Source organism: Accipiter gentilis, chromosome 4 (assembly GCF_929443795.1).
Source record: "Accipiter gentilis chromosome 4, bAccGen1.1, whole genome shotgun sequence".
NCBI lineage: Eukaryota > Metazoa > Chordata > Aves > Accipitriformes > Accipitridae > Astur > Astur gentilis.
The window spans coordinates 39,308,203-39,321,502 of record NC_064883.1 but is presented as its reverse complement, the minus strand read 5'-3'; the positions used below and the strand labels follow the sequence as shown (position 1 = coordinate 39,321,502).

General features: G+C 41.1%; 1 protein-coding gene across 6 annotated transcripts in view; it reads left to right on the top strand.

Moving 5' to 3' along the window:
• DPP6 (dipeptidyl peptidase like 6) overlaps nucleotides 1–13,300 on the top strand; it is a 575,931-nt gene that overhangs the window by 402,439 nt on the left and 160,192 nt on the right. For all 6 annotated transcript variants that reach the window (XM_049798774.1, XM_049798776.1, XM_049798778.1 and 3 more), the window contains exon 3: nucleotides 1,424–1,522. In XM_049798774.1, the coding sequence (XP_049654731.1) occupies nucleotides 1,424–1,522 (99 nt within the window). The remainder of the gene's footprint in view (nucleotides 1–1,423; nucleotides 1,523–13,300) is intronic.

Below are 13,300 nucleotides of genomic sequence, written 5' to 3'. Positions count from 1 at the left end.
TGTTGAAAACAAATTATTCATAGAAGGTGATTGCTTGTCATAACAAAAAAAAAAATTACTGTTGGGAGAAAAAAGAAAAGGAGGAATAGATTAATCAAAATTGTTGGGTTTATTTTTTCTCTAAAAATTTCAGCTTTGATAAAATTAAAGTCCTTTTTCATATTAACTAATTACCCACTCTAGAGTTCTGTGATATAATATATATTCTGTTCACCTGTAAGGCCCGAGAATCCATTGGTTCAACATAAACACTTTGGTTACAGGCCCAGAACCATCTGTGTTGCGTTTATGAGAATTGTTACATAGCAGAGTGGTGGTGACAGAAATGAGAAGGTATAGTTTTGGCTCAGGAGAAGATGCTATCTGCGGCAAACTTCAAGAGGTTAAACTCGTGCCTTGGCTTTATTCAGTTGGACTCACGCATGTTTAGTCTTGGTGACATCCTAGACGAGACAGATTTCCTTGTAACAATAGTATATAAGCAGAAAGAAAGCATTTCTGCATTTTATTCAGATTGCACTTTGCATCAGAAATCTGTTGGCAATCTCTGAATCACGAGCAATGTGGAGAGGACTGTATGAAGGACAGCGGAGGAAGATGTGCAGCGAGTACTTCTTTGTGGAGAAAGCAGAGTGCTACAGGGTAGAGTTAGGAAGAATGAACTAAACTGAGGACACTGTTTATTAGAAGTTGGTCTCACAGCATCTTAAACTGGCAGTCCGGTTCTTCAATGTAAAAGCTATCCAGATTTCCATGTTTGCAAGTGAAACAATATACCCTTTCACTAAAAATGAAAATTAGTATGGGCCAGCTATGCACACCTAAGGATTTAGGGTTATGTCGCTCAGATTTTTCAAAAATATTTCTGCAGCCAAATGTCTGTTTCCCATGGAAAATCTTTTGTGAATTCCTAAAGCAATCTGTATGAGCCCTTATAAGGCTAAATACCTCTCTAAATGTGGTTCCATGTAACAGTTTTTAAGGAAATAAAAATATAAGCTGTAAAAACTTGGCCACTTTTAATTACTTTTTAAAAATTTAACTAATGACTTCAGAATAGTCTTAGTATTAAGTAGCTTTAATATTCTTTGGCATAGTCAGCATTATGTAGCACTATGACATCTATGGGTCATGACACTTAAAATTTGGTTTTATCAGGTTACGTCCAAAAATGTGCAGTATGGACCATATCTTGGTCTTTTTGTAGTTGCCGAGTCCAGGCATATATAACCAGGAGGTTTCTGTTTGTGAACCACTGGATGGTCCTTATAACACTGGCAACGGGAAGGGGCTTATGTGTGACAGAAAGCTTAATGTGGACCGTTTCTGAATGAGATATGACATGGCCTTATTCTCAGTCGCTGTATTTTCAGATACATTTCAAAGTTGAAGTAATGGCAGTTTGCTTTCAAATGTTTTACAGTTGAAGATAACAGCTTGTCTCAGAAGAAGAAGATAACAGTGGAAGATCTCTTCAGTGATGATTTCAAAATTCATGACCCAGAGGCTAAATGGATAACTGGTGAGTGAGGCATGAACGTGTCACAGTGTCTTTGCTTCGCTTCCTCGCTCTCTGGGCGTCTCTTTTTTATTTTCTTCTTTATGCCTCCTGTTTTTTATTTTGCTCCTGAAATTACAGAGTCAAGGAGTGGTTGGGATTGGAAGGGACCTTAGGAGATCATCTTGTCCAACTCCCTGCTCAAGCAAGGGCAGCTAGAGCTGATTGCCCAGAACCATGCCCAAAGAATTCAATCCTCAAATTCCTATTCCAGCTTTCCTCCTGATAAATATGCACACACCACTCCTCTGTTATTATATTTTTTTTTTACTTAAGGCTCTCCAGTAGGCATTGAAAACTGCAGCCTTTCTCCCAAAATGCTTCCAGCATTCAGTAGGTGATGTAGCACATGGTTGGAAGAAGCGGTCGGAGCGCTATCACAGTCATTATTTTACCATAAACAAAACTTCAGGTTTATATTCCCTCATCAAAACATTTTTTTCCAGCAGAGAGGTGAAGCACTGCAAAGCAACAGGCAAACAGTCGTCCAGCGGCAGCTGGGCTGGTGCTTGCACACAAGCCATGTGCTCTTTTTATCCTCTGCTGCCTTTTATTTTCTAGTCGGGGGAAAACCCGACTATTCAAGTATTATTATACTTGAATTAATGCATGTAGTATTTGCTGGAGTAGAGCTGTTTGGGGGGATGTAGATTCCAGCTCTCGCTGGAAATTGCTGCAGTCTGAACAAGCTTTGGCAAAAGTAAAATGATTTGTGGTATGCCATTTGTGTAGGTTCCAGTCCAACTCCTATTATCACTGAAGTTATTAGTTTTTCTTTTGAATTTAATGCGGAACTGGATCAAATCCTTCCTCGTGTTTGGCTTTCTTTGTCTGTTATGCCCATTGGGAACCATTTTAATACCTGTAATGAAAAGAGAGAGTGTTAAAGCGTAGTGTTGAATTAACACGTTCCCCAGCCGCCCTCAGCACAGCTGTCTCCGACTTCTCCCACCAATTCAACTACAGGGGAAAGCAATTGTAGACGATATCACCTTCACAAACACACCTGCCGATGGGCAGGAGCTCTTTTTCAGGTTGTGCAATCTGGGGCAATTTTGCTCCCCATAACCACTCTCTAGCAATAATGATAATGGAAATATTAGCTGCATTGCAGTTCAGAATTATTTGTCTAGCCCCCCTTTTTTAGCACTGATATCCCTAATGAAGGAAGAAGTGTTTTATGGAGAACTTTACTGCCATTTTCTTTATTTGCTAGAATATGAGGGAATGATAATGAATGAAATAAACTTTTGCAGGAACAGAGAATGAAGTATTTTCATGGAGCTATGTATAACATCCTCTCTCTGATGAGTATAGCTTTACATGGATGTAAGGCATATTTTCCACAAAACTGCGGTCTTCTGTGAAAAAAACATTTTTTCCAATTATGATCACATACTGTTGCCTTATACACTTTTATTAAGACTCCAATCTTGACATGTTTTAAACTCCATCTCCCTACTCTGTGTAGTCTCACTGACTCCAGCACAACTTAACATCAGTCTTGCCTGATCGGAAATTACTAAAATATTGTTTCTGTAAAGGACAAAGCACAGAGCAGTATTGTGCAAACATGCATAGATAATTTAGAAGGACTTGTTCTGTTGCTGTGCTACTAATACCATTAATACTGGTTTTAATATGTCTAGAGAAATTTTATGAAGCCCATAGATATTCTGTAGATTTACCCAAGGGTCACTTCACATTTAAGGGCAAGACGCTAATCTGCAATGTCATTCATCCAAGGACCCAAAGCCATTTTACAACGTTAATTACTTTTCTGCATTATAGTTGCTTTTCACAGCTTTCTCTAGCAGGCTAAGTGGTGAAATCTTGATTAAGGTCCCTGATAAGCAAGATGAAGGACCAATACCCTGATTTCCAAGCATACATTCTTATTGGTCTCTTATTCTCAGTTTTTAAAATGCAAATGAAAGACTCTGAAAATGCCTAAGCTAAACTAATAAAACTTAGTATAAAAAGTGTGCTGGAACGCCTTAGAAGAAAAATTGCATGTTTAAAATTGCACGTCAGCTCCCAAAATGAGTTGATGTTTTGTGGGGAATCCACACAACTGTTAAAATACAGGCAGCTGTTGTCTATCCTTCCCCTTCTTCTTCTGTTAATTATGTAGCAAAATATCATGGTCATTCAGAGAGCTGCAAAATTCAGTCCTCTTGACTCTTCAACGCTCTATTTCCTTCCTTTCCATCTTCTTTATTGCAGAAGATGGGAGTTCAGTAGGCTCGCCAAAGATGAAGCGTGTTGCATGTTTAGGAGTATTTGAATCATGTGAGGGATTTGCTTCCAAAATAGTTCAGTCAGTAAAATTTCTGTGTTCTTCCCAGTAAGGGAGGGGCTGATTCAAGCCCTCTGATGGAGTAAGGTCTTTCCTTTGACTTGAGAGACTCTTAGAGCAAATGTTAAATTAAAAACTAAAAAAAAAAAGAAAAAAAGAAAAGTATTTCTGTTCAGGACGACACTTAAAAATATGCTGAAATCTCACTGAAATTGATGGGATGAGCTGATGTTTTAAGGATTTTCTTGATTTGCAGTGGGCAAGTGAAAAATAACGTATTTATAATCAATAGCTCTGTCATTCCATTGATTTCAAAGGAGCTAGGGAAAAAACCGCACAAAACAGCAGTCTCAAAGCTGGCATAACCATACTTCCAGTGCAAAGATTACAGGCTTTTGTGGGTATGTTTGCATCTTTTTTATTGGAATTGCAATTAATTTTTCTTTAGTGAGAGATGTGCCAAAGATGGAACTTTGAAGCTCTTAGAATTTCTGTGATGCTACCTGTGATTTCAAATTCCAGCTTGCTTTTTTATTGAGTAGTTTAGGGAGAGGAAAAAATATTTTCTTTAATTAGCTGCTACATTCCGTGTCTTCTATTGCCCCAGCTATTGCTGTTGTCTCAGTTAAGAGCACTCCGCAAGGGAGCAATGCACTCATAGACCAGAACTGACTGCTCCGGAGTTTGCTTCTAGTTCCTCTTCTAGGGACTGCTATCGCTTACGTTTGCCCTGTAGCATAAGTAAGTGCTGGATTTATTATGAAGGGTTCACTTTCCAGGACCACTTAGTATATAATGGTACAGTATAGTATATATGGTATAGTATAGTAGGTATATAGCAATGGAGTACAGGAAATTTGAGATTGTGTTGGTGATCAAATGGCACCCCCTTACCCTGCAATCCAAGTGCAAAGAATCCGAACTGCGTCTCTGTTCCAGCCCCATCCACCCTGTGCCTCCTCCTGCGCTCTTCTGCTCATCGCTTGGTGCATCGCACCCTGTGCCGTTCCATTACCATCCTCTACAGTGAACTTCCCTTTACTGTGCAACTGTAATTATGTTGTCCATATGCTAAGCATGCATATGAACTCCAATTAGCAGCTCATTTTGTACTGTGTATCTTAAGTGTTGTATTTGGACGTTTCCTCGTTTGCATATCCTCCTCCATACACCGTCAGGAGTGTCCTGTGCCGGCCTTTCGTTAGCCCTCTCGCGGCTGACAGATGGCCCGCTCGTTAGTCTATTCTCTAACTGCTTAGCAAGTCTGCTCTCAAGCTCCACATTACTTTGTAATTAGGCTTCACAATTACTAGGCTTTTCCTGTAATTCCTCTCACACAGGATTTTAGCTCAGGTTTTTGAACAGCTCGCTGGGATGCTGCGATGTTCCCCTAATGGTGGACAAAAACCAGGAAAAAGAGGGGTGCCAGCATTTCGTGCTGAAAAGCACCTCACTCATCTGATTTGTCCTGAAAACAACAGTTCATAGTCATTACCTGGCCCGAGAAGCCTGTCAGGTTATGAGTGCTGTCTTTGTGTCCCTATGGAGCTGCAGTGATTGCTATCGGTCCTGAATCTGACCCCCCATTTTGGGTTGCCTGTCCCTTCACATCTCAGAAGCACTCCTCCTTTTTCATGGGGAGGCAGCATCATGCCCAACGTCAAAGCAAGCGGTAGAGACTGAATCGTAGACACCACTTGCAGAGACTTATGCTTGTCTTCTGTCTTTGTACTTAACAGCAAATACATTTTGCTCACATCGAAAGTACTTGGCTGCTGTTGTAGTTAGAAAAACATAATAGCAGCCTAAAATATACTGCTCGTGGTTACTGCAATTGATTGGATGCAACGTGCTGTCATTACTTACTTCTTGGAGGATGTTTTTCCAGCCTTGCTGTTGGCATCTTGGAAGACAGAGTGTATGTAGCAGTGGCTGTTGCCAGGATTTTTGGCTGTGTGTTAATCACTGAAGGCTCCAAATAGGAGCCCATCTTCTTTGGGCTAGACACTGGCCAGACATGGTGAGACAGTCCTTGCAGAGATGTTGTAGCCAAATAAGAAGAATAAAGGTTGAAATGAAGAGCACAATATATTCAAGCAGTGAGGAGCATTGAAGCACAGGACACCAAGGGACGCGTTTGGGATCATAGGAAGTTGACTTAAAAATATCTGAAAATCAAGCCCTGCTCTCTGAGGTCCCCGCCCACTCGCTTCACGGGCAACATTGGCAAAATAGTATTTATTCTTATCTGAAGAGGAATAGTGGGTAAATTAGCAAAAGGCTCTAAATGACATTTTCAGAAATGGCTCAGTTATTTGGGAACCTGCCACTCAGTGAGAGCCAGAACCATCTCGTGCCTAGCTCGCATCTGAGAATGGCAGCTAGGTTTTTATTTCAAAAGTCCTTCTGAAAAATGCACTAATAACTAATATCTAAATATAATAGAGTAATTCTTTTATCTTTAATACTGAAGCACATATGTTTTGTTGCATGTTTTACTTATAACATCATAGAATCTCTATGCTCTTTTAAAGTCTAATATTGAATTTAATGACCTAGAACTAATAAGTTTTATTTACCACGCTAAAAAAAATCATTGGGTAGTAACTGAGGTAATTTATTTCAGTTTACCTTTAGTAATAATGCTTGGATCAACAATACTTGGATAACCCAAATGCCCCCAAGTCTATTCTTCTATTGCATTTCAAATGATGCAGATGCATGTGGAATAAATGAATTATTTATAGTTTGCTTTGCATAGATATTAACAACTTTGCAAGTGCTAATATTTTTCATTGTGAAAAAAGTTTGCATTAAGGTGCTGTTTTGACAGCCCTTAAGACTAAAATTGCCCTGCTAGAGAGCTACAACACAGTTAGCTGGAGTGCAGGCTTCTCTGGGCTGCTTCTGCACGGGCCAAAAGATTGACCAAAAGAGTGACCATTCGAATTGTAAGGCAGCAGGACTCTTTCCATTGGCGAGGTTGGGCTGTTGGCATGAAAGAAAAACTCATCTTTCTGTTTGTCATCCGAGGAACAAAGTTGTCTTCCTTGGGCAGTGCGGTTTGCAGTCTTGTGCGTCTTTGGGGTCTGCGTTAGGAAGGAGCTACACCTCCGTGCAGGCACCCTCGAACGCAGGTGCTGCCAGGTGAGGGACACACATTCACCCCAGTTTCTGTCTTGTGTTGAATGAATGTAAGCTAGAAACTGCTCACAGGTGGTTTTGTTAGTGTAAGTCTGGTGAAGGCATAAAGAAAATTGGGTTACTGCATTTGTTTTGTTGCCCACCTTGCTAAACAGAGATACTAGATAATTAATTTCAATGTGGTTTAAATATGTGTTAAAAAGGCTTGGCTGAATGGGTATACTGGTCTTAATGGTTCAAAGAAAATTTGTCCCACTCCCAAGTCTTGTGTGCCAGACCTCATACCCTACCTCACGGCAGCTTGTTTCTACAATATTTTCATGAGCACTCTGGCTTTTCAAATGTTCTTGAAACATTTTCTGAGACACACAGCAAGTAACCTGGAGCACAGCACATCGGTTTGTGGCATTTAAGGAGCTTCCAGCTCTAATTGCAAAGAGCCCCACAACCCTGAGGAGCCCTAAGGGTGACCTTACGCTGAGCTAAAGACATGTCACTAAAGGAAAATGCTGTGTGGACCAGGGGAAAATACAGGGGAAGGACTGAAGGAGGTTTTTCTGGGCTAGTGCTTCATGGAAGTATGTGGCAGTGCTGCTTGCACACCCCTACATGGACGTTTTTCTGGGGATGGCCTTCAGGAACCCTCTGTTGTGATTCATGAAGACATGAATGCTAATTAAATAGGCACACATTGAACTTTTAGATAGTGTAGGTGCCAGAGGAAATGTCCATGTGCTTTAGAGATGGTTGATTAGTATTCTTAATCTAAATGCCTTCATGGAGTGACATCATACGTTGCCAAAGCAGAATAGATAAAGGGCTCACGGTCTGTCATGACTGACACAATGAGAAAGAAGAGAGGAAAATGTTAAACCATTTGAACCATAATTTTGATTTTAGACCCCATAGTGGATCATGTTCTTCAGAGATTTCTACCTATCTGTACTCTTAGAGCACTGAAGAGAAGTTGCCCTGCTCCTGCCTTTCAGCTGCTGGGCAATTGTTGAAGTTCAGTAGTGACAGTAACCTATTCACTAAAGACAGGAAACCTGGGAATTAATGGCTTTTTAACATACTGTAATAGGCCATGGAGGAGAGCATTTCTGCCATGTAGCTGTTTTGTTCATTACTGCTAGAGAGAATGAAATGAGAAATCAATTTGGCTCTTTTAAAAATTAATATAGTCTGCAGGAGCAAGCTGGGGAGGAGATCTGTACCTTGGCTTTAGCAGCGCCTCAGTGCCCAGCTTCTCTGCAGTGCTGGGGTACTGGTGGGGCACATATTCTGCTGTCAGACTGAGAAAATCATCCTTTGCCCTGTACAGCGACTTCTGAATTTAGAGGGAGAAATATACTGGGGAAAAGTCCCGTTTGTGAAAAATATCGCACCCTAGAAAAGCAGGAGTAATGCTGTAATGGTCAAATAGCGGGTTTGTTTGTGAGTTTTTTGAGTAGTTTGATGTCTTGAGGAGGTTAAGATTTTCATATGTGCCTAACCCTACATTTAGGAGCCTCCGTAGGTAACCTAATTTCTCCAAAGCCTGCTGAAGTCTAACCATTCCCTTGTGTGTCACTGACTGCTGTTGAGCCTCTGAGTCAAAAGTCCTCTTGAGGTACCTAAATATGGCTTTAGTTATTGAACACCTAAATACCCACATGCAGTAAAAAATGGCCTCAGATGCTCAGTACAGTAGCTTTATATTTGTTATGTTCTGCATCTTGCCAGGTTGAGTGAAGAGTCCGGCCCAGGGACAGGGCAAGTGGCATCAGGTCACCTGGGAGAAGGGAGATGAAAGGGAAGGAGGGATGAGGAGGGCATTGCAGCGTGATGCTGCATGGGGAGGACAGGCTACTGGGAGAGGGGGGGGGAAGTCCAGGCAAGTGGGGAGGATCTTGGGAGTGTACAAGGAGGAGCAGGAGCTGGAGTTGTGCAAAGGATGAAAGGGTGAGAATGAGCCTGGAAATCAGTACTGGGATGTTGCCTGAGGAAGGGCTTAATGGCCTAAGATGAAGAGCTGGAAAATACGTTCAATTGCTAGGGTAATATCAAAGGGAACAATTAGCAAATCAAAGATGGCTGGAAGCGGTGGATGTCCTTGGACTTCACTTCTCCTTCTTGTCTGAGTTCTGCTCACACCTATTCCCCATAACCGCCTAATTCTGTTCCCACTCATTTTTAAAACAAAGCAGGAAAAGTAGGTTTCTGCCCACCAGGCAACATGATGGTCACACTCTCACATGTTGGACCAGCAAGCTGGTTGCCTATACTTCTTATAGCTGTTAGCAAAAACAGATTCCCCATTTCCCTTTCAAGCCCAGCTCCACTAAAATTAATGCTTTTCTCTCAAAGTAACTCAGAAGCGAGGTGGTGCCTTGTGCCATGACCGTTGTCTGCTAACAAGGGGCGGCTTTGGGGAAGAATTTGAATCTGTAACAAGTGTGTGAAAACTAGGAGCACTTGGCCTCCTTTGTGTGCTGTATTTGTTTGCAGATTTGAGGTAAAAATCCACGGGCATTAGGTAGGAGCTGCCCTCTTTGCTCCTCCCCACAGCCGTGCTTTATGTCACACCAAGGTGCACAGCGGCATATCTGCGCTCCGTATTGCTGGTGGTGAATGCAAAGCTGCTAAATTCAGTGCTGGGTCCTTTTAACGCTGCCAGCCAGGCAGACGTACTGCAACTGCACCTAGTCCACAGGGGAGAGCCTTTTGATTAAAAAAAAAAAAAAGAACAGCAGGAATGGAAAGGGGAAGGAAACAGCACGCTGCCACGGGGAGCGGCTGCATCCATGGGGGACTTTTGAAGATGCGGCTCACATCAGCAGTGTTTCTGCTGCTGGAAGAAAAGAAATGCATGCGGCAGTTCTGCCTACATGCTTAACAGTTTGAATCCAGTTAAAAAAGGATTGGGTTTTTTTCATCTGGTCCAAAGTGGTTTGAAACCAAAACCTGCTGCTCTCAGAGCTGAAGGAAAGACACTGGTTTTACAGGAGTTTAACTGGGAGAGGGATTAGGTGTTCTCTCAGTGGGTGCTGGTTGAAAACCCAGATGAACAATTAGAGGTACAGTGGAACACTGATAGACGTGCTTCACTGGCTGACACCTGCAAAGCAGGTAAGGGTGAGCTCCCAGCTATCCCCAGCCCCTGGGGAAGGAGGAACTGCTGTGACAAAAATTATCTTTGATAAGCCTTTAAATGGATGGTCATAATTGCAGCCTGGCTGGTTGAATTTGTACTCAAATAAAGTTGTGTGGTTTTTTTTTCCTTTGCCTCTTCAGAGGAGTATAATACAGGAAAGAGGAGGGAGTGAAACAAGGAAAGCCATAGTCCTGGGTGACAGAGCAAGCTGGACGTAACAGAGGGTGATTGATGGTCTTCTCCCTTGCCCAGGAGGTTGGCAGTGTCTCACCATGGGAAGGGTTGCTTTGGGAGGGAGTAAGAAATATATTTCATTTAGATCCAGCACTGATAAGAAAATCTGGGCAGATAGGTGGGGAACTCAGTTTTGAACTGTACGTAAGGTAGATCAAGAATGAGGGTTTGCATGAACTTGCTGAAGGTTTTCCTAACAATCACGCTGGTGTAAGGGTGCAAAAGTTTTGGGAAAGGAGCACCTGGGAGATGAGTACCTAGGAAAAAACAGAGGGAAGAAATGAGGTGCATAATTGCAGGATATGCTGGCCAAGAAACACATTCAAGGGAGGACTGTAAAGGGATGATGGAGAAAGGATTGCTCTTCAGGGTGTTTGGGCCTCTTATTAAGCAGCTGATCTCGATCACACATACTGCTGGTACCTTCAGTAGTGATTTCCGGAAAGGTTTATGTCTTTTGACACACTCCATCTTTAGGTGTCCTCTATTCTGTAGGAGGCAAGTTGCTTACTTTTTCTTTTTCCTTTTTTTTCTTTTTAAAACCAAGGCAATTTTCCATTTTTCACACTGCCCTGACCAGCTTTGATTCCTTCTTGAAGATTTTTACTTGGTGCAAAGCACATTTTCCTAACTCAGTAGTTTTCCCTGAGCTTGCTCCACTGGTCTTGGACACTTGTTGAACATTGAGTGGTTACCAAGGATTAATTAGAGCAGTAGGTATTCTTCCACTTGTTCCTTTTAATGAACATTAAATAAATATATGCTGAGATACCACAATTTCATAATCTGGATATGGGAAATACTGTATTTCTGATGGTTAAACTTTTTGTCAGATATTTGTAGCTGAATATTTAGCAGGCAGATTTACTCATCTAAGAAAGTAAGTCCCTGGTGAGTTTGGATCTCCTGACTGTATTAAGCTGTTGAACATATAAGAAGCAGTACTTTTTTTTTTTTTTTTTCTTACAAGAAATAGTACCAGACTTATATAATTCATTAAAAGAAATTTAGAATGAGATAATTATTATTGATCAAGGGAATATAATTATACTTTAAAACATAGAAAATACAAATCTCACATCAGTGAAAATTGAGTTAAGAATGAAAGAGTCCAAATGTTTGCCCAGCCCAAAATCCTGTTTCTATGAGAGGTAATACGGGTGTGCACAAGGCCGAGTGAGAGGGCAGCAAACTTCACACGCTTTTTAGATCAGGGAATTACCAGATCCTTTTGTAGTTTTTCTATTTAGTAACCCCAGAAGTTTTTCACTTCCAAGTCACTTGCCAAGTGTCCTCCAGAGCCTCTTGCACCCACCATGTCCTTCATCAACTAGTTTCAATGGCCTGAGATCTGTTGCATGAGGAACTGTTTCCTTTTGCTTACTTGGGAACTTGCTCCTAGTTGCTTTCCTTGATTGGCCTTAGATCAGTACCTTGGACCATCCTTGTCATTTCTTGAATGTTTTCCATCCCTAACATATCATTTTAGAGAGGATGGGATGGGAACTGCATGCAAGGATTACATGGGAGTATCAGGGTTGGCTTCTCAAATGTGTTCAAATTATTTGAGTTTCATGGCCCTTTAAGGCAAGTGCGTGCATGTAATATAATTTGTTTGACCCCAAAGAAAAGCCAGAAGATTTTGCACTGTGTTAGAGTTAAAATCTATAGGTCCTGGTACCGAATTATACCACACTGAGTGATCACGATGCCGTGAAATCATGCGATATAGGTCCCTAGCAGGACTCTTGCAGCTTTATGTGAAACCATCACTGGGTCTATACACATGCTCCTGAGTTTTAAAACTGATTACTTTGCTGACATCTCTTTCCATTCCCAGTAACAAGGAATAATCTCTGATAGAAAATAAGGTGATCCTGTAAGTGACCCCGAGACAGAAGCGGCCATGCATGCTGAGAAACAATCCCTGATTATCAGAGTATAACACCTCTTAAAAGCCACTTCTAGTCTCATGCTTAGCATAAAAAGAACTGAAGGTAAGAAAACGAGTATAAAGAGAAGAAAGAAGGTAAACAAAATGCAAGGAAAAGGAGAGTGGAAAACAACTCCCTAGAACATTTGATTGATGGAGAGAAATTGCTGAACATGTAACCAGGTTTGTGTATGGCTGGGCAGGGAGTTTGCCTTCACAACACTGCCAGCTGGGTATGATGCCAAATTTTCATTTTGCTACTTGACTTAAAGTCTTAGCTTCTGGGGACAGGTGACTTACAAAAATACTTACTTTGATTCAAAAAGAGAACGAAATAAATCTTAAAATTTTTAATACTCAAAGACATTATTAAAATTATAACTAAATGGCCCTTCAAAAGCTAAACATATTTGGAAGATGAATGAAAAGAATCCAATGTTTAATTTCATTAGAAAAGGTATTTTTAAAATATCAGGTTCTTTTGAAGCCTTATGCCTGATTTGTCAATGCTCAAGATTTGTAATAATTCACAAAACCTGGATAATCAGCTTCAAAGCTTTTTCACTTTCCAGGGAAGGCAGATTACAATGGCATGGATAGAAAATAGTAAATAAATTTAGTAAAAAGACAGTGAGAAATTTCAAAGCTCAAGCCAAGAAGAGAAAAAGATTTCAGCTCAGAAGCAATTTCCCCATAAAGGGCAAAATTTTGGATCGACTGGATGAATGATGGTTATTTTGGCATGCCTTGGACCTTGTAAAAAATGAGCTGTACATTGCAGGGGTAGTAAATCCAGCAGTTCAAAGAGACTTTGGGCTCATTGCAGATATGTTCAGCATGGTCATTTATGCAGAGTAAGTCAGCCCACGTGCTGCTTGGAAGCGTTGGCCTTGCCATGCGTGCACTGTAGTAATATCTGAATACCGTGGTACCTTCAGGCAGTCTAAGAAGAACCAGCAAGACTTGGACAAACACATAAAATCCACCAAATCTGCC